The sequence below is a fragment of the Epinephelus lanceolatus genome, chromosome 22 (assembly GCF_041903045.1).
Source record: "Epinephelus lanceolatus isolate andai-2023 chromosome 22, ASM4190304v1, whole genome shotgun sequence".
NCBI lineage: Eukaryota > Metazoa > Chordata > Actinopteri > Perciformes > Serranidae > Epinephelus > Epinephelus lanceolatus.
In genome coordinates, this window is record NC_135755.1 from 33206067 (window position 1) to 33231775 (window position 25709).

The window sequence follows — 25709 nt, forward strand, 5'->3', positions numbered from 1 at the left end:
ATGAGAAAAAAGTCACGTCAGTGACCTGTGATAAGTAGCTGATTCTGAACAAAAGTTGAATGTGTTCTAGCGCATATTTAGTCGATGAAATGTAAACACAACAGTACATATTTGACCACTTATTTTTTTGACATTTTAGGGGAAGCTGAGCTTCCCTTGCAGTCTTAGAGCAATCACCACTGGTGACTGGTGTCAGTAGATTCAGAAACGTATGGATGATGCCTTCAGTGTCCAATGCAAGGAAGTGCACTGACTGTATTTAATATCGAACTGATAAAGATGATGACTGTATTTCACATCAGACTGATAAATCTGACTGTATTGTTAGGCTATTTCATATAAAAATGATAAATCTGACTGTATTTCATATCAAACTGATAATGACAATCTGACTGTACATAACGTAGAACCATATTTTAGCTGAAAAACATTACTCAAATTCACGAAGTGTTAAAACTAGATAAACAAGCTCTGTTGAATCAGACAAACTCACTTCAAAATCAACACAGGAAACTGAACTGAAGGAAATAGCCTGTTAGCTAGTTAGCAGCCTGTTAGCTAAGCTGGCATACTGTCATATGGTCTCTCCGAAATCCACAGCAGAAGTTAAATTTTTTTAACCTACTCGAGGAAAATTCGAGATCGGAATGCGGAAACAAGGCATTAAAGGAGCTATATGTAAGAAATCTAAAGCAAATAGTCATAAATCCTCCTAATATGTCACAGAGACTAAGGATTAATGTTCATATAACATACTGATCTCACCGACAACAATAGTACAGCCAGAATATTCGCATTTAAAACATTTTTTTGCAGTCTGCAAATCATGTTTATGTTTTGAATTTGTGTTTTGGCCTGTTGCGCCACCCACCGCCGTCTACCAGTCACACAGTCAGTAGAGTCTCAGCATCAGTTACAGTTACGACTGAGATTCAATGGCTGACGGTGCGACTAAACCCAGACGACCTAGTTATGATTCCAAAAAACGCCAAGACAAAACTCGAGGCAAAGCGAGGGTCTATATAGGAGATGCTTTTGAACGGTGGAGATGGTTGAAAGCGGAGAAGAATTTGAAATCGGATGTCAAAGTGGCTACTTCTCCTCAACAGGTAAGCTTTAGCCAAAGTTGGCTAACTAGCATCATAGCTAGACGGGGATGGACATTTCGAATAGTTTCAACTGTTATTCATTTTCGATCATACATTGTAGCCCATGTGCAGGTGGGTCATCGACCCGACCGATTTTTTTGAGAAACAAACGTTAACAGCACGGCAAGCAGCATTAGCAGTGTCCCGGTACATAGCATTAGCAGCCGGCTCCTCCTCAGCTGTATCCTGGCAGTAGCGTTAGCAGCAGAGAAGCCGGACTTGCTCGAACGGTCCGCTGGAAAACCGAAGATTAAGGACGCGGCGACGCGGCCCCTGCCACAGCAGCTGCCCGTGGGCAAAACAATCACCCCCAATTTCCACCAGAGGCGTGTTGGTTGCGTCTGCGCTTCGGCATGGCAGCGGAGCTGATAGGATTCAATTCTAGTCAATGTGTGTGTTTCCACCGGCTGTGGCTGTGCTGCGTTCTGGCTCCGTCTCAGCTGCGGCACTCCGGAGCCCTCTGCAACAGATACACAGGACTTCTATTTATGCCGGACGCCGGAGCAAAACGCAGTATTTCAGCACAGAACAGCAACCTCGAATCTGTAGGGGAGCGGGGGGCGGACACGACTCGCTGCAGTATTTTGAATTTGAGTGCAGTAACCATTTTGGCCACATTCTTACATACAGCGCCTTTAAGGATGTAACCTCATTCGCAGCATGCTATTTCCTGGGGTATCATATGAATTGTTCTATAAGGATATGTAGTATACACTGATGTTAAAATGCTACTTGCACAATTAAGCACTATATTGCTAATTTCCCCATACACTAAATGCTCCACTGAGGCTGCAGTCTGTCTATGATTACACACACATTGTAGATTCGAATTCATTCTGTTGCTCAGTCAGGCCATGTGAAAGTATATAAAAGCCTCAGCATGTTTATACAGATCAGCAGTGTGTGTACACTTGCTCATGTGTGATGATGCATTGTGTATGTCCATAGCATAAAACCATTTTGTATGCATGTCTTGAGTTTGTGAATGTTTGAACCAAGCCTATATATGTACACATGTTAATGAGTTAGTGTTCTTACAGATACAATACATTTGTAAGCATGCATTAAAATGTGTGAAATTAAAGCGTTTACAAGCTTCATACATTGCCATCACAAAGGCTTAACATGTTTTTACATAACTGTGTCATCCTATTAAAGCTGCCCTTTATGTCATGCTATGCAGATATGTGTGCATGTTTTAGAGCTGAAAGCAACCACCATGATGCTGCTTTAGGGCTCCAGCAGTAGTCTTTTAGATAACTTTTATTTCCTTTAACACACTTTCAACCTGGCTGATGAGCCTTGCTCCCTCAACTGCCACACACAGCCTGTGTGACACATGGCTGACAGCGTTAATAAAGTGCTTCATAATTTATGCATCACTAATGGCAGCAGCCTTGTGCCAGTACGACTCCCATGTGGTCGTAAGAAATATGATTAAATCCACCGTTTTACAGTGTAGGATTTCAATCTGTAGTGCTCAAAGCACTCTAGATTTATTTTGTTATCAAACGCTACAATTTTCTTACTTTGTGAACTATCTTTCCCTCCATCTTTTCTATCTAGTTCTACAACATTTCCCAGAAAGCCCCCTAAACTGAGCAGACCTTAGAGGCAACAAAGATATTTTCGGTTTGGAACATATGAAACAAAAGGTGTGAAAATGACTTCAACAAAGAGAAACATAGTCCTTCTCCTCACCTTTACAGGATGCAAATAAACCTCAGCAGTGTGGCTTTCATACTAACAGCACACATACAGAAAGCGCTGACCTTGCTGATCTATTAACACTAGGTGCTGTTTGACAGAATTCCATCTGACAATATTTTGTCACACAATACATTTTACTTTAGTTGAAATTAAAGCCACACCGTGCTGGTGCTGTGCTTTCAGTGAACATATGAAGATAAAGAGTTGCACTGTTTAACTCATCCCTATATTACATGCAGGAGCACATGGAATCATTGGGAGCTGGTTAGTTGGGATCCTCAGGTAAAGCTGTTGGTTTTCAGTTAGAAAAATTTCAGACACATACAGACAGTACTGATTTTCCTTATTGTACTCTTTTGTAAAAATCCTTTGTAAAAATGTAACTGTAATGCCTACACTTTATTTATCATCATTTGACCTCACTCTCTCCCCCTAGACATGCTCACTGTAGGATAACAAAATCCTGGATTAACAAAATTAGCTGATTACCACTAGTTAGCTTTGAGTGTGCGGGAGACTGTAGTCACCGATATTAAAATGAAATCATTTAATTAAATTGAAATCATATTTTGATTTGTGTTTGCATGGTGGATGACAAAAATGGTTTATGATTTAATTTAAATTTCTAATGAATAATTAAAACCTTAATTAAACCTACAATGAAAACTTTATTAACAAATACTTTTCAGTCTACTCTTAAGCATAACAGTGTCATACAGGTATTGAAATTGAATGCAAAAATTACTTTTCACTTTATTTTTTGAATGAGCAATGTGCAACCTCATCTTGTGCAACCTCATCTTTTCTAATATCTAATACTGTCTAATACTGTTTTTGCATTATTTCTACTGTTTATATTCACATTTTTGTCCACTACCCATTCATACTGTGAGCACCATTAGCAGCGCGAGCTGTGCATGCGTGCTGGGACCACAGTTTGCCTGTATGTGTGTACCTGTGTGCCCACGCATGGCCCCGCGCACGCGCGTGCCTCTGTGCCGTCAGCCAAAACTATGCTCCATGCATTTTGCCATAAAGCGTGTTTCTAAATACAGTGTGCATTGTTTGTCTTACATTAATATTTATTACACAGTGCATTTACAGTGCTCTGATTTTGCATCTCTTCTAATATACTGTTTTTGATTTCTTATTCCTCCATACATAACACATCCCCGGGTATGGACTAGTTTACGATATTAATGTAATTATTAAATTATATATTTTGGGCAGGGCAACACAATGGTTTGAGTACAAGATCTGAGAAAGAATAATATAAGTAACATTGTTAACACTGTGCTACATTACAGAGAAATACAAAACCAATGAACTATATGAACACTAATGAACCTTCATTAATATATATATAAGTGCACGTCACACACTGAGCGAGCCGCCTGTTAATTACACTGTTGGCAAAGCAGTAATGATTGTGCTAAGTGGCTAATGGGCATGTAGCTACTTACATGTTTCAGATGATACGTCATGGTTATAGTCGGTAAATGTTTGCCTGCAGAGTTTACATATCACCTTGGGTTCGTCCTTCACCCTCTCAAAATGATCCCACACTTTGGATTTCCTGCTCAACATGTTATTAACTAGCCTGTGTAATAACCGCAGGTACCAGCCCTGGAAATTAACGTGACTCCTGTCTGACTGCTGAGTGTGGCCACTTTCTGTGTCTGTCTTTCAAATCAAATTCCCACATGGTCCAGTCATGCAGGTTTTGAATTATTTTAACAAGGCACAGCTCCTCATAGAGTTTCATGTTTTTGTTTGTTTTATTTTCTGTGACCAATGAATTCTTAACGACTAATGACCATTCTGGTTGACTAACATTTGGTCAGCTTTTGGGGGGTATCCTAAAACAACATTGCAAACTGGACTCTTACATTTGAAGTTTTTTCTTTTGACTCTTTATTTGCAAGTTTAGGTTACACATTGTCTGTTTATTTGAAAATGAAAATGGAGTCCATTTTTACATTCAAAATAAAGACTTTTGTCACTTTTAGTTATTATAAGCATCATGCACTGACATGGAAAGGGAAAATTCAGCTGTTGACAACTTAATGTTGGTAGCCAAATACTTCCATATAGGTGACACTGTTTGAGTTTTGTGAAACCAGATATCACAATATACCAATGCTGGATTTCTTTTCATGAGGCAAAACTACCAAACGTACAGAATAAATCATATTCAGCAGTAAGATCATTATATAAATCTCTGCAATAATGGAACCATACAGGGATTACTTTAAATCATAATTGATGTGCAGTCTGCTTGAAATATGGAATCCTTTTGAATGTCCTTAAATACCACACGAAATGTCAAGTCATATACATATAATGAAGGTTTTAAGACTGCACGCTGATTTTAATACACCACTGTAGTGAGTACAAACTACTTCAAGCATTTCAAATATTGTAATGCTTTGTTAAAGTTTGCAGTCCTAAGGATCAGGTTTTTAAGGTATAGTTAAGGGTGTTTTAAAACAGGGTTAGAAAAAAACTCAAGTACAATGTACAAAGTCATAACAAAGAAAGTGATAATGGGATGATGTGCTATTAAGCAGCATTTAAAAAAACGGTGAGGAAGAAACAACCACCGACTGACTGTTTCATACTTACAGTGTAATTGTTGTTAGCCACAGTCACCAGTTGCCCATCTTCTGTGTAGTAGGTCTCTGTAAAGTCTGGACCTAAAAGCTCTCTGTGAAAAAAATAAGAGAAGAGGGAAGATGATTAGATAAGCTTTCACTTTAATGATCCCTGTGTAATTTAGGTCTCAGCAGCAGCAGGTAGAAATAGGACAGAAGATAGAAAAGTACAGTTTGAGGCCATGATCACATAGCACCCTGCTTTTACACCCCAGGAACCTGATCTTTATCCTTTTGGAGCATCTTGCTTTGGCTGTCCAGTTGGAACAAAGTTTTATTATATCCACCATAACCAAAAGGAGAAAATAAAGACCAAGTTGTCTCATCATCTTACAAACTCATGATATAATAAACAGCACCAGGCTGGGAGTGTCTTGACTTAATGTACACTGTTTCTTCTTCAGTCAGTTGATGACATTAGGTCATGGCATTAGTTGAACTAGCTAAGTGACTGGCAGCAGCTGAGTGTGCCGTTGCCTGGCAATAACACAGGAATTTTCTGGAGCTGCTTGTTCTACGACACTCTTAAAGGTGTTTTTAATGCTTCGTGCTGTCGGCGCTGTCAGTTCAGCGACAGCAATATTGCGCAATTGCAGCCTCGCGATTGGTTTTCATGGTGCTTTAACAAACAGAGTGCTTTTTAAAGAGAAGTCCATTCTTGGCAACTCAGTCTCACTCTGAAATTGTTGAATACCGGTGTTCGGGCAGTGACTCCCAGCATCAGACACCGACACAAAAAGCTGTCCTTTCATGTTGGTATGATACGCGACTGATTGCAGTTATCACGTAACAGCAACCAGCCATGGCAGGGAGAAACAATGCCGGACAACACTGTAAGTTAAGGGGGTGAAAGTCTGAGTAGGGTGAGTAGGAGATGTAATGGATGGGTCCAACAACCGCCGACTTTCACCCCAAAGGCTGATGTTCGCTTCCTGTGTGATTGTAAAGCCAAACTGTTCTTTTTCCTAAACCCAACCACGTGTGTGTTGCCGAAACGTGAGTACGAGCGTTGGTTGTTAAAGGTAAAAAAACGTTGATTTGCAGTGTTGTACCAACACAGTGCATTTTGTTTTAAAGCAGACTGTATGCAAACTGTACATTTTCTGTATAAAAAACAGAAGTCAATTTCTAAAACAGACAATGCATGTTACAGGTTGGAGTTGACATGGCATCCCAGAATGTCAACAACCCATGCATCCCAGGTATCTGGCACGTCATATGTCAACATGGAAAGTCCATGACCAAAAGTTGATATGTGACAAGGTCGGTGTGTGAATGTGTTGTTCTTGGAGCTGCTCTGAATGCTTTGATTGCAATAGGTATGAACGCCCAGATGTTTGCAGGGACTTTGCATGCCGTCCACACCGTGCAAATGCAAGGAGCATGAAACACGTGTAAACGTCATGGCCGAATGGTCACTAAAGGAAGCAAACCTGTGCTGCTGCATCTCCTGTGTAGTTGTAGGATATGTGAATAGATCCATTGTTTTACAGTGTAGGATATCAGTCTGCACTGACAAAGGCCTGATGGTCAAAAACGTTCTGTGTATTACCAGACAAATTATTGAGTAGAGCTTCCCACACATTAATTCATTTGAGGCAGCCTGCCACGATAAAAACATCTGCTGCCGCAAACATTTTGATTGCTTGATTGATTTTCAATTTTGGAGCTGAACTGTTCATTAGGAGCACTGTATATATACCGTTTGTTACTACTGTTTCATACTCCGGGCACAGACGGAGCAACAGAACATCAGGCACACTGAAAGTAAAACTTAACCGTTAATTACTCTGTGTCTAAAAGTTTGCCTGAATAGCAGCTCCTCCTCTTATCCATCAATTTGATCTGATCAACCCTGATCGGATCAACTGATCAGTCATCCACCACGCGACTCAAAAATCCACAATCTGCTGCTGAGGGTAGAAAAATGAACTTATGGAGAGTTCTGCCTGTGCTGCGTACACAGGATTGCAAAAAAAACAAACAAACAGAATTTAGAGAGGGCACACAAGGACACACAGACAGGTAAAAATCAAACAAACAAAAAAACGGGAAGTTAGCGGTTAGTTAAATTATCGTTATTGTATTGGCCTTTAAAAATCTAGTATCAGTCGACCTCTATTCTGAACCTACGAGCAGGTGTAGCAGGCCCATTCTAACGGGAGTCTCTAACCACTCAAATGGCAATTCAATCAACTGATAATATCTGAAATGGGTGTACTTCTTCACACTTGTTACCACTAGACATTTTATATTTAACCCCTATATAGTGCGTCATATCAAAATAAATATTCCAAAATAATCACTTAAAGGTGAGTTTGACATTTACTCTTAATTTGATCAGAGCAGAGAAGTATTGCCTTCTATGGGGAGACACATTCAAGCATGTTGCCTCTTTAGAGGGAGTGAAACCCGACCAGAGAGGCCTGGTCAACCCTGAATCTGTGATTAGGGAGGTGACAAGTGTTTTCCAATAACCACTCTGACATCACTTAATTTGATTACCTCTAGTGATATTATTAGGAGTGCTCTTGACTTGGCCTTGGCGGCTTCATTTATCAGTCAGGGAGAGCCTAGTGAAAAGATGCGACTGACTGCATCATGGTAAATGTAGGATCCAGCAAACGCTGCTAAAAGCCGGATATCAGGGCCTCTTTCCCAGCATTTAACACTTATGAATCCCCAATTTTACTGGAGTGCAATATAAATTTACTGGAATATCCATCCATGACTGAATCCCAGAGAGTAATGGGGGCAAATTTAAACTGTAATTCTAATCTTAGTTTATTTTTACAGACTCCAGCAGGCACATATGTCAGCATGGCTATGTTGTCCATAGAGAGGGTCCAACATGTAGTCTGTCTCTTAGCCAAGTCACGACAAGAATTTGTGACTCCATAACTGCCTGATATGACACAGTGCACATCTCGATAGGAAAAAATATGATAGTCTGATCCCACAATTAGAGATAGCAAAAATAAGCAAGGTGAGCGGCTCTCTCACAGTTTGGCATTTTCCTGACCTTGAAATTGTCTTTGCCTGTCTCTGTGGTTTTTGGTGCCAAGCACAGAGTGCCTGATGCACAGGTGGGAGGAGAGCAACAAACAGATGGGAGGTTCATTCAGATGAGGCAGTGCAAAGAGAGCTGTTGGTATTTTGGTGAAAATTGGATCTATGATGTTGCGCTGAGAATGGAAGTCTCAGAACCACGTCTGTTTCTGCAACTTCACTCCGCTGCTGTCTGCTGATTTTACCAACAAGAGCAAACTAAAAGGTAAAGCTGTCTGCGCTGATATCTGTAAATATGCTTTTCCTCTACAAATGAGTCATTCTCCCACCATCTGTTGTCCACAGCTGCTTTATATTGAATGAAAAGTTTCTCCTTTAGTTCATTAAATCCCTGCAGCCGTCTGAAGACAGCAGGACACATATGTTGATAAACCTGCAGCCTCTAATTGGAGAAATGCCACATCAGAGCACAGTGACCAGAGGTGGGACCAAGTCATTGCTTTGCAAGTCACAAGTAAGTCTGAAGTCTTTGCTCTCAAGTCCAAAGTCAAGTCCCAAGCCAAGACAGGCAAGCCCTGAGTCACATCACTACCTCCTTAAACTATGTTAATGTTAGCTTTGGCTGACTATTCTCTGTGCAACTTCAAATGACAACAAAGGTGGAAGCAGGAAGTTGGAAGTTGCTGTGTATTTTTCAACCCGCACATTTTACATAGAGCAATTAGTTTTTTGTTGACCACAGCATGGCACAGCTCTTAGGTCATGTTTTTTTATTTAATTCATTTATGTTGTTTCCTGTCTCACATCTCCACTCATTTCAGATCACTTCACTTCCTGCCCCTGTGTGTTTTCCCTCCCTTTTGATGACCTCACCTATGTCTGTTTGTTGGTCCCGCCCTGATTAGCCTCACCTGTATCTTGTTATCCTTCCCCTCACCAGAGAATTTTGTGTGTCTTGTTTTCTCTCAGTGCCAGTTCATCTTAGCTCCTTGTTTCCCTGTGTCCTTTTCTTAGTTTTTTTATTTAGCCTGTTGATTGCCTCTGCCTCATCCCTATTGGATTTGTTTGCTTCCACTGATAGACCTTCTGTGTATCAAACCTACCTTTTGACCAGTAAAGACTGTATTATTTTACCTGAACTGTCCCCAGAGTCGTGAGTTTGAGTCCACTTTCCCCTGGTTCAGCTGTTGTTACACCACATAGTTTTTGGACCTGGGTGACAGTTACCTGGTATCATTTTCAGTACTCAGTAATGTAACATTACATTATGTAATATCTCCTGCAACTTGATTGGATGCTGTTGGATTGGTTCAAACTAAGTGAGTGTGGGGAATTCCATGTTGGAAGGCAAGTGGAAGTCGAAGGTAAATGAATAGACTTTTGGTACACTTTTTAAATAACATGCTTTTTAATCTTTGTACTTGGGGGAAGGTATCAAGTATTTTCAAGTCAAAAGGCTCAAGTCCAAGTGAAGTCACTAGTCACTGGTGTCAAAGTCCAGGTTGAGTTGCAACTTCGTTAAGATTTTGTTAAGTCGAGTCATCAAATTTGTGACTTGAGTCTGACTCGAGTCCAAGTCATGTGACTCGAGTCCACACCTCTGGTGGTGACATGATCACACATACTGTTCACTGTTTAGCTTCATTAAATCACCTACGAATGGCTATAGAATAACCACACACATCAGACAGGTCCATTATAACTTGGTATGTTTCTGAATATCTGAATATCTCAGATTACTGGCGCTTAAGAATTCAATCCTTCTTTGCAACTTCCAACTGTGTAACATTTTAAGATATGATGTAACCATTTCCAATATAAAATGCAGTAGAACTCAATCAATAAATCGCCTCTGAACAGTTGTATAGCAATGATCCACAGCAGGAACAGGACAGCGCCTCACATTCCGACTGTCACACCAGTCCTCATTCACTGTGAAGCACACACCTGTCCTGTCCTTCTCTTGCCAGAGTCCTCTGCTCCATCAGATCAACATATAGAAAAAGACCTTTCTGGTTGAATGCCTCTTTCCAGGATTTAGCCAAGTTTCACTTAATCAAAGGACAGTTCAGTATCAGATTCTGATATCCCATTGGACACTGATGCAGCACAGAGGACATCCAGTTTATTTTCCAATCCCTGTACAATGACTAATGGGATGCTAGCTCAGCTGGTGCCCATCTTCTCCATGATGTTTCCTGATATTTATGTTTGAACCTGGCCTGTTTGTCTCAACCTTGGTAGGTAGCAGCTAGCTAGCTAGCTAGCTAGAAGTCGGCAGAAGGAGAGTTTACACACTGGTGAGTTGATTTTGTTATCCCGATGAGTGACTCACAGCCACACACTGTCAACATCCAAAGTCAAGCACAAAAAGCACCACAAACACATGTAAAATAGACATAAGAGCCTAAATTTTGCACAAATTTAGCAGAACTGATAGAGAGGCAATTGGAAACATCCGCACCTCCTTTATAATAATATCGTCAAACTCAAACGAATATGACTTTAATTAGTGTTGATGTAGTCAATTTACCGCTTCATAAAATTTAATGTGATATCTACAATTACAATGTTAGCTATTGGTTAACCCACAAAACACAGAAACACAAACGTATATAACACTTTCCTTTGCCTCAGTGGCTCTGTGTGCACACTTGATTCAACTAAGGGATTTCATGATTGACAAACAACTACAGCTACCTGGGCACAGGAACATTTGTTACCATGTCCAAAAAACAGACAACATGCAATCTCTATGAAGATGTCTGACAGAGAGCAGAAAATCCTTCACCATCACCATGCAGGCTCAGAGTAATGTCAGTAACTGCCTGATGTGTAAGACCTCATTCTATCTCATACTACACTTGCCCACTGAGTCTCTGCTTTGAAGAAAGTGCAAAGTCAGACAAAGCTTCAATGATATTCATAGCTTCTTTCTTTACATGCTGACATCCCTGTATGAATTTCTGATATTGCCAGGCTTGATTGCAAAAAGCATAATCTCCTCCAAATGAAATGTTGGATCAGCAGGACTGGAGTCTTTCATGTTGATGGAGTTGGGCATTGATAACAAAAAAAGACAGACAAAGAATGAAAAAAATATCCCAATGCCTTCGTTGCGATTGTATCAAATTTGATTCATCTGTTAGTGACTCATCTCATGCAAATTCTTATCTGGTGCAACCAAACTTTTCTTTATCTGCACTTTTGCTACTACTCTGCTGAAAGACGGCTAGCAGAGTGCATAAGAAATAGAAAAGAGAATATTGTTTGATGTCTTCTAAAAGGTCACCATACAACAAAAATGCATTGGCTCCATTTTAGCCAGCAAGAAGAAAAGGTGACATTTGTCATGTCTGGGGACAAAGGAGTTGGTTGTCAAATGCCAAGACGTCCCTGGACGGACGCATCAGTGTTACAGCTGTATGGATGAGTGTTACCATGAGGACGCGTGGCCTCATTCAGCCTCTGTGTGTGGCTGAATTACTGACCAGGCAGGAGACACACTCTGGCAGCAGATCCCTATGCGCAAATGGAAGACGGACATGAAAAGATGAGCCCAATCTCCATTTGGTCCTTGGGGCCCTATTGTATTATTCATTGAGGGGGATCGTAATGGAACATAATCCAGCTTTCTCACCCCTTTTACTGCAGACGATTTGCTCTGCTATATAAAAAGACTGTCTTACGTGGCAGTCCTCTAACTTTAATTCGATTGAAGCTTGTGCACAGACGGCAGTGTGTGAAATTCACTCCATCTTATTCAGCACAGTATTTACACAGCATTTTCATCAAAGGGATAGAAAAGAAAAAGCTGATTGCTTTTCATTGCAGGTGAGTGTCTTTCAAGCGCTAAGGATGAAGTCAAGATTACAGTCAAATATCTCCTATGGCTCAATTAAAAAAGAGTGTGATTAACTGTGGAAAACCTTGAAGCTCATCAAACATTGGTGAAATGTTCACCAACAGTGATCTGTATCTGTCAATGATAAATGACCTTTAGGGTGCCTGAACAAACACAACAGGCATTGATCAGTGTGTGTAATCAGTGTAGAAGTCTGCAATAGCGGCCAAAGCTTGATTGAAGCTGTCAGGCAGGTTTAACCATTACCAATTTGAAAGGTTCTGAGGGTGTGAGTGTATGATATACAGATATGACCTCCATCATTTTGCTGACCTTGATACTGCCCGTTGTGTTTGCATGTCACTGTCAGTTTAGCCAACATGATGCCAGAATAAACAGCAGGGTTTTTCCCATCCATTATGAGACTTGGGCACAGCAATTCTCCCTTTTCTCCCTCTCAACCCCTGCCTACTTGCATGAGTCTTTAGAAAAATGAAACAACACTTTAAAGATAACACAATGTAGCTTACCGGTAGCCTGCAGCTGCACTTAAGGCAAAGTCCTGATAGTTGTTAGCCTGCCAACCCCTGGCAATGAGCCAAAAAGTCAGTTAGTAGTTTAACCCTCCAACAACTTTATCTTCCATTCTGGAAAGCTTTCAGGCCGTCCTTCCCTCTGAGCTGACTGCAGCACGCCAGCTGCATCATGGAGGTAACTATGGTGTTGCAAGAGCCATCACTTGGTTTTGATTTTGTTAGCCAACTTTTGTATAGTGTATCTGTATCTGTGTAATTCTGGGCTACTCCTAAAAAGGTGCTATAACTTTATTTATATATAACTTGTGTATTAATAGGTGTTAAAAACTTGAAAAACATCTTACATATTTCCATTCCAGTGTCTGATATTCTTAAGAATTAAAAGTTAATTTCTCTTTGAAAGGAAGTACTTTTATTTTTATGCTATCATATTATCCTTAAATCAGGGTCATGATATGGTCTCAAAATAACAATAATGTTGGTTGGCTCATTAATGTTGGTGACACCACAGTCCTACAGGAAAAGTATGTTTCAGTATTTGCTAAGATCTTGCAACATGGCAACATCACTAAACACAGGTCTAATGAAAGGTTGTAAACAAGCATAGTTTTGTAAGATCCTTTTATTAAATTTATTTGAAGATAACTCCAAGAGAGACTACACAACAATGATGCAGATACCCCCTCAGTGCACAGGAAATGAGTATGGCAAGTACAGTCGGGCAAAGAAGAACTAGGAAGTCTGCATATCGTGATGGATGTTTGAAACAGTGTATATAATCAATTTACAGTTTGCCTCTGTTTTCCCTTCCAAATAAACCTGATTAACCTGATGGTTGATTTACAGTATGTGTGACCACTTGTGTTGTGTCCCTGTATAACCCGGATCTCATCACTTTCACCAGTGGCTATAATGTCATCACAACTGCTACAACTGCCCACAACAATTCTTTGTTGTCTCTGCCCAAAGAATCGGACAGATGTAGGCACATACTTTGAGACAGTCTCTCCCAAAAGGCATACATAATGTTGCACTTGGCTGATGAATGTAGTTGTGTAAAGATTGAAAACTGAAAGCTTGATGCTGTTAGATTATCAGATATGCACCTTGTTTGAAGAATACTGAGGCCTTTAATTGGGATAAAGAGTTTTTATACTCTGATCAGTATTTCAGTGTCTCTGTCTAGAGAGTGAGTTTACACCAGATTGTATAAAAATAATGGACGTAGCCACCTATTGGTTTGGTGACTTCCATTTTGCAGGCATTTTGGCTGTCGCCATCTTGGATTTTTGGAACCAGAAGGGCAATTTGACATGGAGGTCTATGGGGACTGACTCACAATTGGAACCAGCCTCAATTGAAGATTAGAGGAACTGCAGTTTTTGGCACTTCTACATTGGCTTCCTTTTTTCAGCCCTTGAGGTTGATTGATTGTAGATCTATCCAATTTTGTCCACAGGCATTTTGATAATGTCCGTTGATAATACCCCTTGGAAATCGAGAATAAAGTGAGCGGTTGCAGACTCACTAACATTTGTGGTTAGGTCTGCCTAGATATAGTAACTACTTTACAAGAAATGTGATGATTTTGTGATTTAAATGAAGTTCACCAACCTTGTTATATAATTGTGGTTGATTCTTCTTCGTTTTCTGTTCTGGATACAAACCCCCACCTTTATAAGGGAGGAAGTGTGCAGATCTCGCTCTGCCACATACTGGGTTAAGCACTATCGTCTACCATGAATGCTCATTAAAAAAGTGCCAGTGGATGTAGAACAACTCATCAGCAGCCCTGATACTGAATAATTACACAAACACACCCAGCCTTTTTCTCTCCCTCTGAGCATCAGCTGCAAAGCCACACAGTGTAGCTGGGGTCAAACCGCTGTGCTACTTCCAAGAAGAAAAGTAATGGGCTCTTTTCACGGCAGAGGGAAAGCAGACAGGCAGCCTGGCTTTGGTGTGCTGATAAAATTTGCTCTAATGAGCAGGCAGAGATAAACAGCTGGACATACACACGTGTGTGCGTGTGTGTGTGTGTGTGTGTGTGTGTGTGTGTGTGTGTGTGTGTGTGGATTTACTGTTTTTATACCTATGATCTTTTCTCTGATTGGTTAGCAAAGCTCCTATATCTTGGTTAAACAAGCTATAGGAGAAACCACAAGGGGAGAAGAGAAGCAAGTACAAGGCATAGAGGTATGATGAGTAAAAGGAGCGATGTTAGTGTCAGAGGTATGTGAAAAACCAACAGGGAGGCTGTTTCTCAGAACTCGTGCTACAAAGATGCTGCTGCAGAAATCCCCCACATGGAGATCAGATGATGTTTGTGTGTGATCCTTCAAAAATATACTGTTTTTCAACAAGAACAATAACTACAGGCACATTTAAGGTTAAGGTCAGGTGAGGCTTTGATTAATCAGTTATTCATTTCATCTATAAAATGTCAGAAAATGGTAAAAACAAATATCTGTTAAATTTTAGGGCCTGAGATGAGGTCCTCAAACTGTTCTCTACAGCTGACATAAAATATAAAGAGGAGACAATCCATATATCTGAGAAACTGGAACCAGTGAAGGTTGGCAAGTCTGCCTACAGAGAAACTGAAAGCATGACTATGTAACTTGTGAACTAAAACATAACACAGTCCTCTTCCTGCAAATAAAAAAGACAATTGCTCCATTAAATAAACTCTGAGGCTTTGTTGCTACAGCTCTTAAGGCCCAAGCACACCAATATAAAAGAAAGAAAGTCGAAGCACTGGTGGTGACAAAGGTCAAAGACTGCTGCGTCGCCTCATGTCGCCTGTGTCTTGACCAAAAAGTTGCACTTGAATACACTGCAAAGACTCCAGCCAATAGCCAACTAGCATGTACGTTCTACAACTGTGTAAGGGGAAATAAGATCTCTCCATCCCAGCAGGTGACGATAATCTGTAATTGTCATTCCAAGAATCAAGAATTTTAATTTAAATCTAAAAGCGAAGAAGGATGACCGACAGGATGGACTCAAGCTAGCCAGTTAGCACACTGCTTAGGAGCTCAGTGGCTGAAAAAAAACAAGGGTGGGGCCGCTTTGCTCCGCAACAGCTCCACTCTCTTGACCAAATATGGTCACTTCTAAATCCAAAGAACCAAGATGGCGATGGACAGATTGCCTAACTCATCAACCAATTGGTAATGTCATAGTAGCTTGCACAGTCACAATACCTCAATGTCACCACTACAGCAGTAAAACCATGTTCAGCACGATGACATTCTGTAGTCTCATTAAGCAACTAGTTAGCTGCTGCATTTTTTAAGACACCTAAAAGCTTCAAAAAGCATGTGTGGGCTATTTACTGACATATGGAACAAAATGTGAAGGTCTTTTCAGCTTGCATTCACTGCAGACCTTAATTCAGGTGTCTAACCAAAAACCCATTCAAAAAAGCCACTGACTTTTAGACAAGGGAACTGGGAGTGCTAAAATGCTCAGAAATTTCTGGGTTTTAGGACTCATTCCTGCAGCACTCTCTTTTCTTTTTGTTGTATGGTAATCAAAAGCAGTAAACAGAATTTATAAAAGAAGAAGTTGTGAATACATCTCTTCAGCAATGAAGCTGGTACCAAGTAGTGATGATAGCCAAAAATACAAAAATAAAATCAGGTTGTTTTAAAAAAGCTTTCTTTCTTTAGCACTACATGCTGATGAGTATCACTTGCCATATTAAAAGTCACTGCCTGTGGGTGTTTACTTACTGTGTTTTCATTTGTAACTGGCAGAGTCGCTGGAACACACCCTACAGATTTACCTCAGATAGACCCAAATGTCAACAGTCAACAACACACAGACCTCTTCTTTGTCCATTTGAAATGTGAGATAAACAGACTTCATGAGCAAACACAGCTAAACACAACCAGTGTTATAGCTGTCTAAACAAACGCATCACATGAAAATGACTAATAGCTGAGGACTAAAATCGTCAGCTGTCTGAGAAAGTCTTATTCAGTCATGCTTGAGGGCTGCTGGGAAAACAGGGAATACCAGAGTCGGTGAATGGCTCCATTTAAGTAAAGCTCTTCATTATTGTACTGAGTTGCTGAATGGAACTATCACATGTTGAATATTAAATACAGTAAGTGCTTGAGGCTCAGTGGCTCTCGGATGAAGCTTTCAGAGGGTCAGTCATGCTGTTGTTAAAGATAAAAGAAATTGCTACTGGAGCTTGAAAGGTGTCTTTGTCCAGGAGAGAATATGTGCTGACTTTTGCCTCCTCCAGCCAGACCCTCTGCCTTCCTGATGTGTGGTTGCACACTGATGCTCTTTATAGCTCCATAGAGAATGGATTTAAAGGATGGAGAAAGGGGATGTGTCTTTGATAGTATCCATGGTGATATTCCAGGGATCAGGCTACATTTTCTGGTTCACTGATAAATGTACGTGACGATCAGTTAAACATTCATGGCTGACAACAGAGATCAGGCTCCAGGAACCATCGATTATCACTGCTGTCAGGTGAAAACCTTGTGTTTCTACAATGGCCGCTTTTCAGGAACCAAGAGAGGCTTTATTTTCAGCTTTGTGATGAAGGTTTTCTGGGGTTATTCATATTTCATATAATCATACATTATGTGTTTAGGTCCTTGGGCAGAAATGGTTGTGGAATTTTTTTATTACACAAATCTCCTATTAAAGAGAAAACACGAAAAAGTATGAGTTCATGTTCCCACACTCTACTTGACACCCCATCAGATGAAGGACTTGCTCATTGTTTTGGTTCTTACCGAAACAACTCGAACATGTGTCAAAATAATAATGACTGCAAAACTAATTCCCCTGTCAAGTCATGTCTGACCCTGCCTCTGCAGTACCTCAGATACCATTAATAAGCCAGGTTGAGCTTAGAAAGTTAAGTTTTATGTTTTGACCCCAACACTCAGTTGGGGTCAACACACGAGAGTTTATCATTTATTGTGTTGGTCTGACTAAAACCTGACTTTTAAAATACATGTCAACACATTAGTCTGACTGAAATCGCACTAAATCAAGTTTCTCAAAGTCGGACTAACACACCCACATACAGTAATGCGCTTGGGAGTGGAATTACTCCTGCATGTCAATCGGACCCACACTGGCCTAGGCGCTCTGCCAATGTTCCACAGTTTCCGCCCCAGACTTTGACCCAGAAGTGCATAACAGATGAAGAAGCTGGCAACAACATCGCAAAATCTACATTCAGAGCTGTGCATTTTCTGGAAGGATAAAATGTACAGAGCTATAAAGTTGTCCATCATGGTACCAGTTTGTCACTAGATAACCGTAGCTGACTTGTTTGTTGATTGTTTGGTCTGTGACGCAATAGGTCAACCAGAAAAAGGTCCAATACTAACAAGCTGAAAGGGGGCATATCACCACTATTGTAGCAGAGTCGGACATACTTCGATCAATACATCGATTCCCCTCCCGTGCTTGTACACTGGGGCAGTAGTTCAAATAAAAGGCCTCGTCGAGCTATAACTGTAGCTTGACTTAACTGTGCATGTAAAACAAAATGGCAATGCAAAGTCTATTAAGAACAGACACAGTTTTGTTGTGAAATGCTAGCAGTTTGGATAGGTTTAGGGAAAGAAACACACTTGGTTACATTTAGTTAGCAACAACAAAATATTTGGTTAAAGGAGCTATATGTAAGAAATCTAAAGCAAATAGTCGTAAAATCCTCCTAATATGTCACAGAGACTAAGGAATAATGTTCATATAACATACTGATCTCACCGACAACAATAGTACAGCCAGAATATTGGCATTTAAAAAACATTTTTACAGTCCGCAAATCATGTTTATGTTTTGAATTTGTGTTCTGGCCTGTTGCGCCGCCCACCGCCGTCTACCAGTCAGGCAGTCAGTAGAGTCTCAGCATCAGTTACAGTTACGACTGAGCTACAGCAACACGGCAAGCAGCATTAGCAGTGTCCCCAGTACATAGCATTAGCAGCTGGCTCCTCATGAGCTGTATCCCGGCAGCAGCGTTAGCAGTGTCCCGGTACATAGCATTAGCAGCCAGCTCCTCATGAGCTGTATCCCGGCAGCAGCGTTAGCAGTGTCCCGGTACATAGCATTAGCAGCCAGCTCCTCCTCAGCTGTATCCCGGCAGCAGCGTTAGCAGTGTCCCGGTACATAGCATTAGCAGCCGGCTCCTCCTCAGCTGTATCCCGGCAGCAGCATTAGCAGTGTCCCGGTACATAGCATTAGCAGCCAGCTCCTCCTCAGCTGTATCCCGGCAGCAGCATTAGCAATGTCCCGGTACATAGCATTAGCAGCTGGCTCCTCATGAGCTGTATCCCGGCAGCAGCATTAGCAGTGTCCCGGTACATAGCATTAGCAGCCGGCTCCTCCTCAGCTGTATCCCGGCAGCAGCATTAGCAGTGTCCCGGTACATAGCATTAGCAGCCAGCTCCTCCTCAGCTGTATCCCGGCAGCAGCATTAGCAATGTCCCGGTACATAGCATTAGCAGCTGGCTCCTCATGAGCTGTATCCCGGCAGCAGCATTAGCAGTGTCCCGGTACATAGCATTAGCAGCCGGCTCCTCCTCCGCTGTATCCCGGCAGCAGTGTTAGCAGCAGAGAAGCCAGACTTGCTTGAATGATCCGCTGGAAAACCAAAGATCAAGGACGCGGCCCTGCCACGGCAGCCGCCCGTGGGCAAACAAATCAGTCTCCAGCTTGCCGCTGTCCAGCAACCTTGAATCTGTAGGGGAGGGGGGGCGGACACGACTCGCGGCAGTATTTTGAATTTGAGTGCAGTAACCGTTTTGGCCACATTCTTACATACAGCGCCTTTAAGTTTAGGAAAAATTATTGTTTTGGTTAAAATAACAATGTAAGGGATGTCAGTGACATAATCTTAGTAGTGACATAAAGTACATTGCGTAGTTATGTAGCGTCTGTAAAGTCACGGGACTACGGTGACTTTTGGTTTCACATCAAACACCAGCGAAAGTCTTCTGGTGGTAAATCCACGTTTGTTTGACCCATCCACCATACATTAAATGGCCCCTAGATGGCACTGTCTACCTGTTTTTATAACATTAATTAGCATTTGGGTTCAGATTGGGGGCTTCCTCTAACAAGGCTGTTCCCATATTAATCAGAAAGAGGGTTAGGGTTAGTGTTAGGGTTTATGGTTAGAGTTTAAGTCCATTTCAAGTATTTCCATGACATTTCCATGATGTTATCCCAGGCCGTATCTTAACAAGGCACCTGAATAAAACAGCATACCTTGTAAGGTTAACGTACAGTACAGGCCAAAAGTTTGGACACACCTTCTCATTCAATGCGTTTTCTTTATTTTCATGACTATTTACATTGTAGATTCTCACTGAAGGCATCAAAACTATGAATGAACACATGTGGAGTTATGTACTTAACAAAAAAAGGTGAAATAACTGAAAACATGTTTTATATTCTAGTTTCTTCAAAATAGCCACCCTTTGCTCTGATTACTGCTTTGCACACTCTTGGCATTCTCTCCATGAGCTTCAAGAGGTAGTCACCTGAAATGGTTTCCACTTCACAGGTGTGCCTTATCAGGGTTAATTAGTGGAATTTCTTGCTTTTTCAATGGGGTTGGGACCATCAGTTGTGTTGTGCAGAAGTCAGGTTAATACACAGCCGACAGCCCTATTGGACAACTGTTAAAATTCATATTATGGCAAGAACCAATCAGCTAACTAAAGAAAAACAAGTGGCCATCATTACTTTAAGAAATGAAGGTCAGTCAGTCCGGAAAATTGCAAAAACTGTCCCCAAGTGGAGTCGCAAAAACCACCAAGCGCTACAACGAAACTGGCACACACGAGGACCGACCCAGGAAAGGAAGACCAAGAGTCACCTCTGCTTCTGAGGATAAGTTCATCCGAGTCACCAGCCTCAGAAATCGCAAGTTAACAGCAGCTCAGATCAGAGACCAGATGAATGCCACACAGAGTTCTAGCAGCAGACCCATCTCTAGAACAACTGTTAAGAGGAGACTGCGCAAATCAGGCCATCATGGTCAAATAGCTGCTAGCAAACCACTGCTAAGGAGAGGCAACAAGCAGAAGAGATTTGTTTGGGCCAAGAAACACAAGGAATGGACATTAGACCAGTGGAAATCTGTGCTTTGGTCTGATGAGTCCAAATTTGAGATCTTTGGTTCCAACCGCCGTGTCTTTGTGAGACGCAGAAAAGGTGAACGGATGGATTCCACATGCCTGGTTCCCACTGTGAAGCATGGAGGAGGAGGTGTGATGATGTGGGGGTGTTTTGCTGGTGACACTGTTGGGGATTTATTCAAAATTGAAGGCACACTGAACCAGCATGGCTACCACAGCATCCTGCAGCGACATGCCATCCCATCCGGTTTGCGTTTAGTTGGACGATCATTTATTTTTCAACAGGACAATGACCCCAAACACACCTCCAGGCTGTGTAAGGGCTATTTGACCAAGAAGGAGAGTGATGGAGTGCTGCGGCAGATGACCTGGCCTCCACAGTCACCGGACCTGAACCCAATCGAGATGGTTTGGGATGAGCTGGACCGCAGAGTGAAGGCAAAGGGGCCAACAAGTGCTAAACACCTCTGGGAACTCCTTCAAGACTGTTGGAAAACCATTTCAGGTGACTACCTCTTGAAGCTCATGGAGAGAATGCCAAGAGTGTGCAAAGCAGTAATCAGAGCAAAGGGTGGCTATTTTGAAGAAACTAGAATATAAAACATGTTTTCAGTTATTTCACCTTTTTTTGTTAAGTACATAACTCCACATGTGTTCATTCATAGTTTTGATGCCTTCAGTGAGAATCTACAATGTAAATAGTCATGAAAATAAAGAAAACGCATTGAATGAGAAGGTGTGTCCAAACTTTTGGCCTGTACTGTACATTCAAGAGCTTAATCATAAATTTGTGCAGAAGGCAGCAGAGTACACACAGAGTACACATAGAGTACACAAACTAAGAAAACAGTGCTGTTTGCTGTAATCCAGACTTCCAGGACAAAAAAATACTCGGTGAAAGTCTCTCACAACACACACACACAGCTGGTCAGGGATACTATGAAAAACATATAGACATGACACCACTGACATTTGAATCATTTTTTAGAGTGAAAGCATTTGCTTTTAAATGTCAACATACAGAGAAAGAGTGGGATTGAGAGACCTTGGACGAACTGAAAGAACAGGAGGTATTGAAAAAGCAGCTGCAATGTTCATCTCTCCTCACAGTATTGGGCCCTGTTTTAAGAGAAACAACAGACGCCAAGTGGTAGGTCTTTGACACGCCAACTGTGTGGGTGTCTTTAAGCACAGCTGCTATTGTACAGTAGGTCATGTACATGCAGCAGCAAACAGTGCAAAAGAGCTTGAGTAGGTTAATGTAGATGTGAGGGTGTGGTGATTAATAAATACGCTCTCAGCCAATCACATCACGAGTGTCATCCCTTTGAGACAGTTGGGACAATTACAGTGACACGCAACAACTAAAGTGAAGCAACTGAAGAATCGGCTTCTCAGCTCAGCTGTGTCTCAGCTCGTTCCAACTTCTTGACATAGCTTGCACTACCTACGTTTTTTGAACTTAAACACTAAACGCTGCTGCTTATAACCCTGACCCTCCTTTGGTCCCTTAGGCTAGACAAGTAAGAGAAGGACAAACATCGGTGGCCACCTTTACGTCCACTCTTATTTTTCTGCGCTCCAGAAAGGCCAGGGCCTCTTTGTCCTGGTGTGAGTGGGTGCAAATTGTGGGAGGCTTTCCTAACAGGCGGGAAACATGCCAGCCGAACTCTAGTTCAACTTCGCCTTTTCTTCCAAGTTGTTCCAACGTGCTCACTAAGAAGCACGCAACAGAGGGCAAACATCCTGAAGGCTCTGGTGCTAGAATGTTACGCTCATCCATGAGTTCAGCTAGGTCTGTCATGATAACCATTTTGTTGGATGAGCCCAAAATTACTCAGTTTGAGACTTGGTACAAACTTTGTCTAGTAGTAGTGTACTACACCCCCTTATATTTTTCAAACCATCTTGAGTGCCTGGACCTGAATCATTTATGCCTTTTTTAGGTAATAAGTCTTCCTCACTTTTTTGAAGCATTCCCTTACCTTCAATTCAATTAAATTCAAATAAATTAAATTAAATTCCATTCAATTCAATTCAACCAGAGCATGCTTTAACAACAGTAACACTGAGTAACAACAATTTAACGTTCACAACCAGTAACAACCAGAACAACCAGCGGATTTCCCCGCTCAGGGTCACTCATTTGGCCCAATTTCAAAAACAATAGAATATTAAATATCTGGCAAAATATAAAAGATAAGAGAGAGTGAGAGAAGTGCAAGTGTTTCTAAAAATGAACTAAAATGTGCCTGATAATCTACGTTATATTGTATATGATATGATATAACAATAAGAAGTAGTATTGCACATGACTTTAAGAAAATGATATTTCGCTACACTGACAAGTGATGATATTGAAGAGTATTGTTGCACATAATGTTGAGAAAACATACAATATTAACAACACGATATTAAAAAGTAGTAATGTACATCATATAAAGTAAGAGTGCACCTAATATAGGTAAATATTGTTGTCAGTGTCCTTTGTTTCAGCTCTCCCCCTACAGGAGGAGTTGGTAAATGGTAAATGGACCTGCATTTGTATAGTCATCCAACCACTCAAGCGCTTTTTACACTATGAGTCACATTCAGCCATTCACACACACATTCATATAGTCGGTGGCCGAGGCTACCATGCAAGGTGCCACCGGCTACTCAGTTTTTAACACACTCACACACCGATGGAAGCATCATCAGAAGCAATTTGGGGTTCAGTATCTTGCTCAAGGATGCTTCGACATGCAGACTGGAGGAGCTAGGGATCAAACCACTGATCTTCCGATTGGTGGATGACCTGCTTTACCTCTGAGCCACAGCTGCCCAGTATACAGTTTAATGGCCACTGGTTGAAAAGATCCCCTGTAGCGTTCTGTTGTGCTCCTCGGTGGTGTGCTCTGATATGATTCCCGAGTGGCATGCAGGGGATGAGAGGTGTTGTACAGAATACTGAGTAGTTTTCTGAGCATCCTCCTCTCTGACACCTCCACCAAAGACTCCAGTGCCACACCAAGGACAGAACCAGCTTTCCTGATGAGCTTATTGAGTCCAACTGCCCCATCCTGCTGCCCCAGCACACTATAGTGTGGAAGATGATGCTGGCTACTACAGAGTGATAAAACATCTGCAACATTGCTCTGCAGATGTTGAAAAATCTAAGTCTATAGTACAGGCAGCGCTGACCATTCCCTGAGCACCACTGGACCTTTTTCTTTTATAAACGAGCTTAGCAAAGCTCAGAGAAACACCATCGTTACCTCCATAACCTGGCCTGTGTACTGCAGTCAGCTACTAAATATGGATGGCCTGGGAGCAGGATGGTTTGCTGGTGGATTTACAGAGTGAAGGATGAAGTTGTTGCGAGGGTAAAACTACAAATGACTAATGTTTTGGCTCAATTCCATGGGTTGGCAAGCTGACAACTATCAGGACTGTGCCCCTTTCACTTCAAAAGGGCAGCTGCAGGCTACCGGTGAGCTACACTGTGTCGTCTTTATACTGTTGTTATTTTTCTTGAAATTCGCTTAACTAGTCGAGAATAAGGAGACAAAAGAAGGGCGGCCAAGTCTTAATATGATCAGGTAAACCCTCCTGTTTATTCTGGCATCATGTTCACAAAAATGTTGGTAATATTTTTATGTAAACAAACAAGTACATAAACAATGGCCAATATCAAGGTCAGCAAAATGATCAAGGTCATGTCCATATATCGTTAGATAAGTTGGAAACGTAATTTTTGTGACAGACCTAAGTTCAAGCTAAGGGGCTGTCCAAGGTTGTCCATATTTCAGGTTGAGAGCTGCCATGGTGTAAAGGGATGGTTTTAGTTACTGTAGAAGTTAGACATCAGTAACCCTTCTGCAGTCTTGAGGTGGTCAACTGGTATTTGAAACCTATTTTCTCTGAGGCATCTTGAGGAAGGAGATTGTCTATCCTCAGAAAGTTGAACTCTCTGGGGTTCGTTCGGGTGGCTTACTGCTGTAGGGGAATAAGGGAATTGTTTGTTTGCTTATGACCGCCACAGATAAAGAAGATCATCTGCCTCAGAGCCCAGGCTACACAGCTAATAAACTAAGCTACATAGTGGACTGGAAACCAAGGTGCATTACAGATATGACACTATTTTTACCCTTGGTATAGAGATGGAACCTCACAAGGAGTTTTTGCAAGTGTAAAAAGTAACAGAGCTTTTTTAATCTCTTCTACCGTTACACAAATAATTACTTTCTAACAAAAGATTTATCATGAGATAGTGAGAAAAGTTAGTTTCTTCCCAGTCATGACACCAGTAAACTGTTGCAAAGAGAGAGGAAAGAACGGAGAAACCACAGATGAAGAAAACTGGCAGAGAGAGAACAGGCAGGACATGTGCTGAATACCTTATTATAACTCATTAGATGAGTGGAAAACAACAAATAAGCCAGATGTGGCTTATTTGTCCCGCAGCAGGCACTCCAGCTGAAACATGCAGGTGTTCATATTCAAGAGACACTTCATGACTGCTGAGACATCCTGTTGTTCAGTGCTTAGTTACCTGGTAAAGATGCACAGATGCAAACACCTCACACTTGTTGATATTAAAAAACTGTATGACCTTTGTATGAAAACTGAGGGCTGAGGACAACCTGAAAATACTGTAAAAAAAAAACAAAACAAAAAAAAAACAAAAAACAACA

The 25709-nt window shown here is 41.3% G+C and overlaps 1 protein-coding gene across 1 annotated transcript in view; it reads right to left on the reverse strand.

Moving 5' to 3' along the window:
- The window catches only part of adam19a (ADAM metallopeptidase domain 19a), a 288250-nt gene that overhangs the window by 101488 nt on the left and 161053 nt on the right, over nucleotides 1-25709 (reverse strand). The window contains exon 4 of the mRNA XM_033609823.2: nucleotides 5484-5565. Within this exon, the coding sequence (XP_033465714.1) occupies nucleotides 5484-5565 (82 nt within the window). The remainder of the gene's footprint in view (nucleotides 1-5483; nucleotides 5566-25709) is intronic.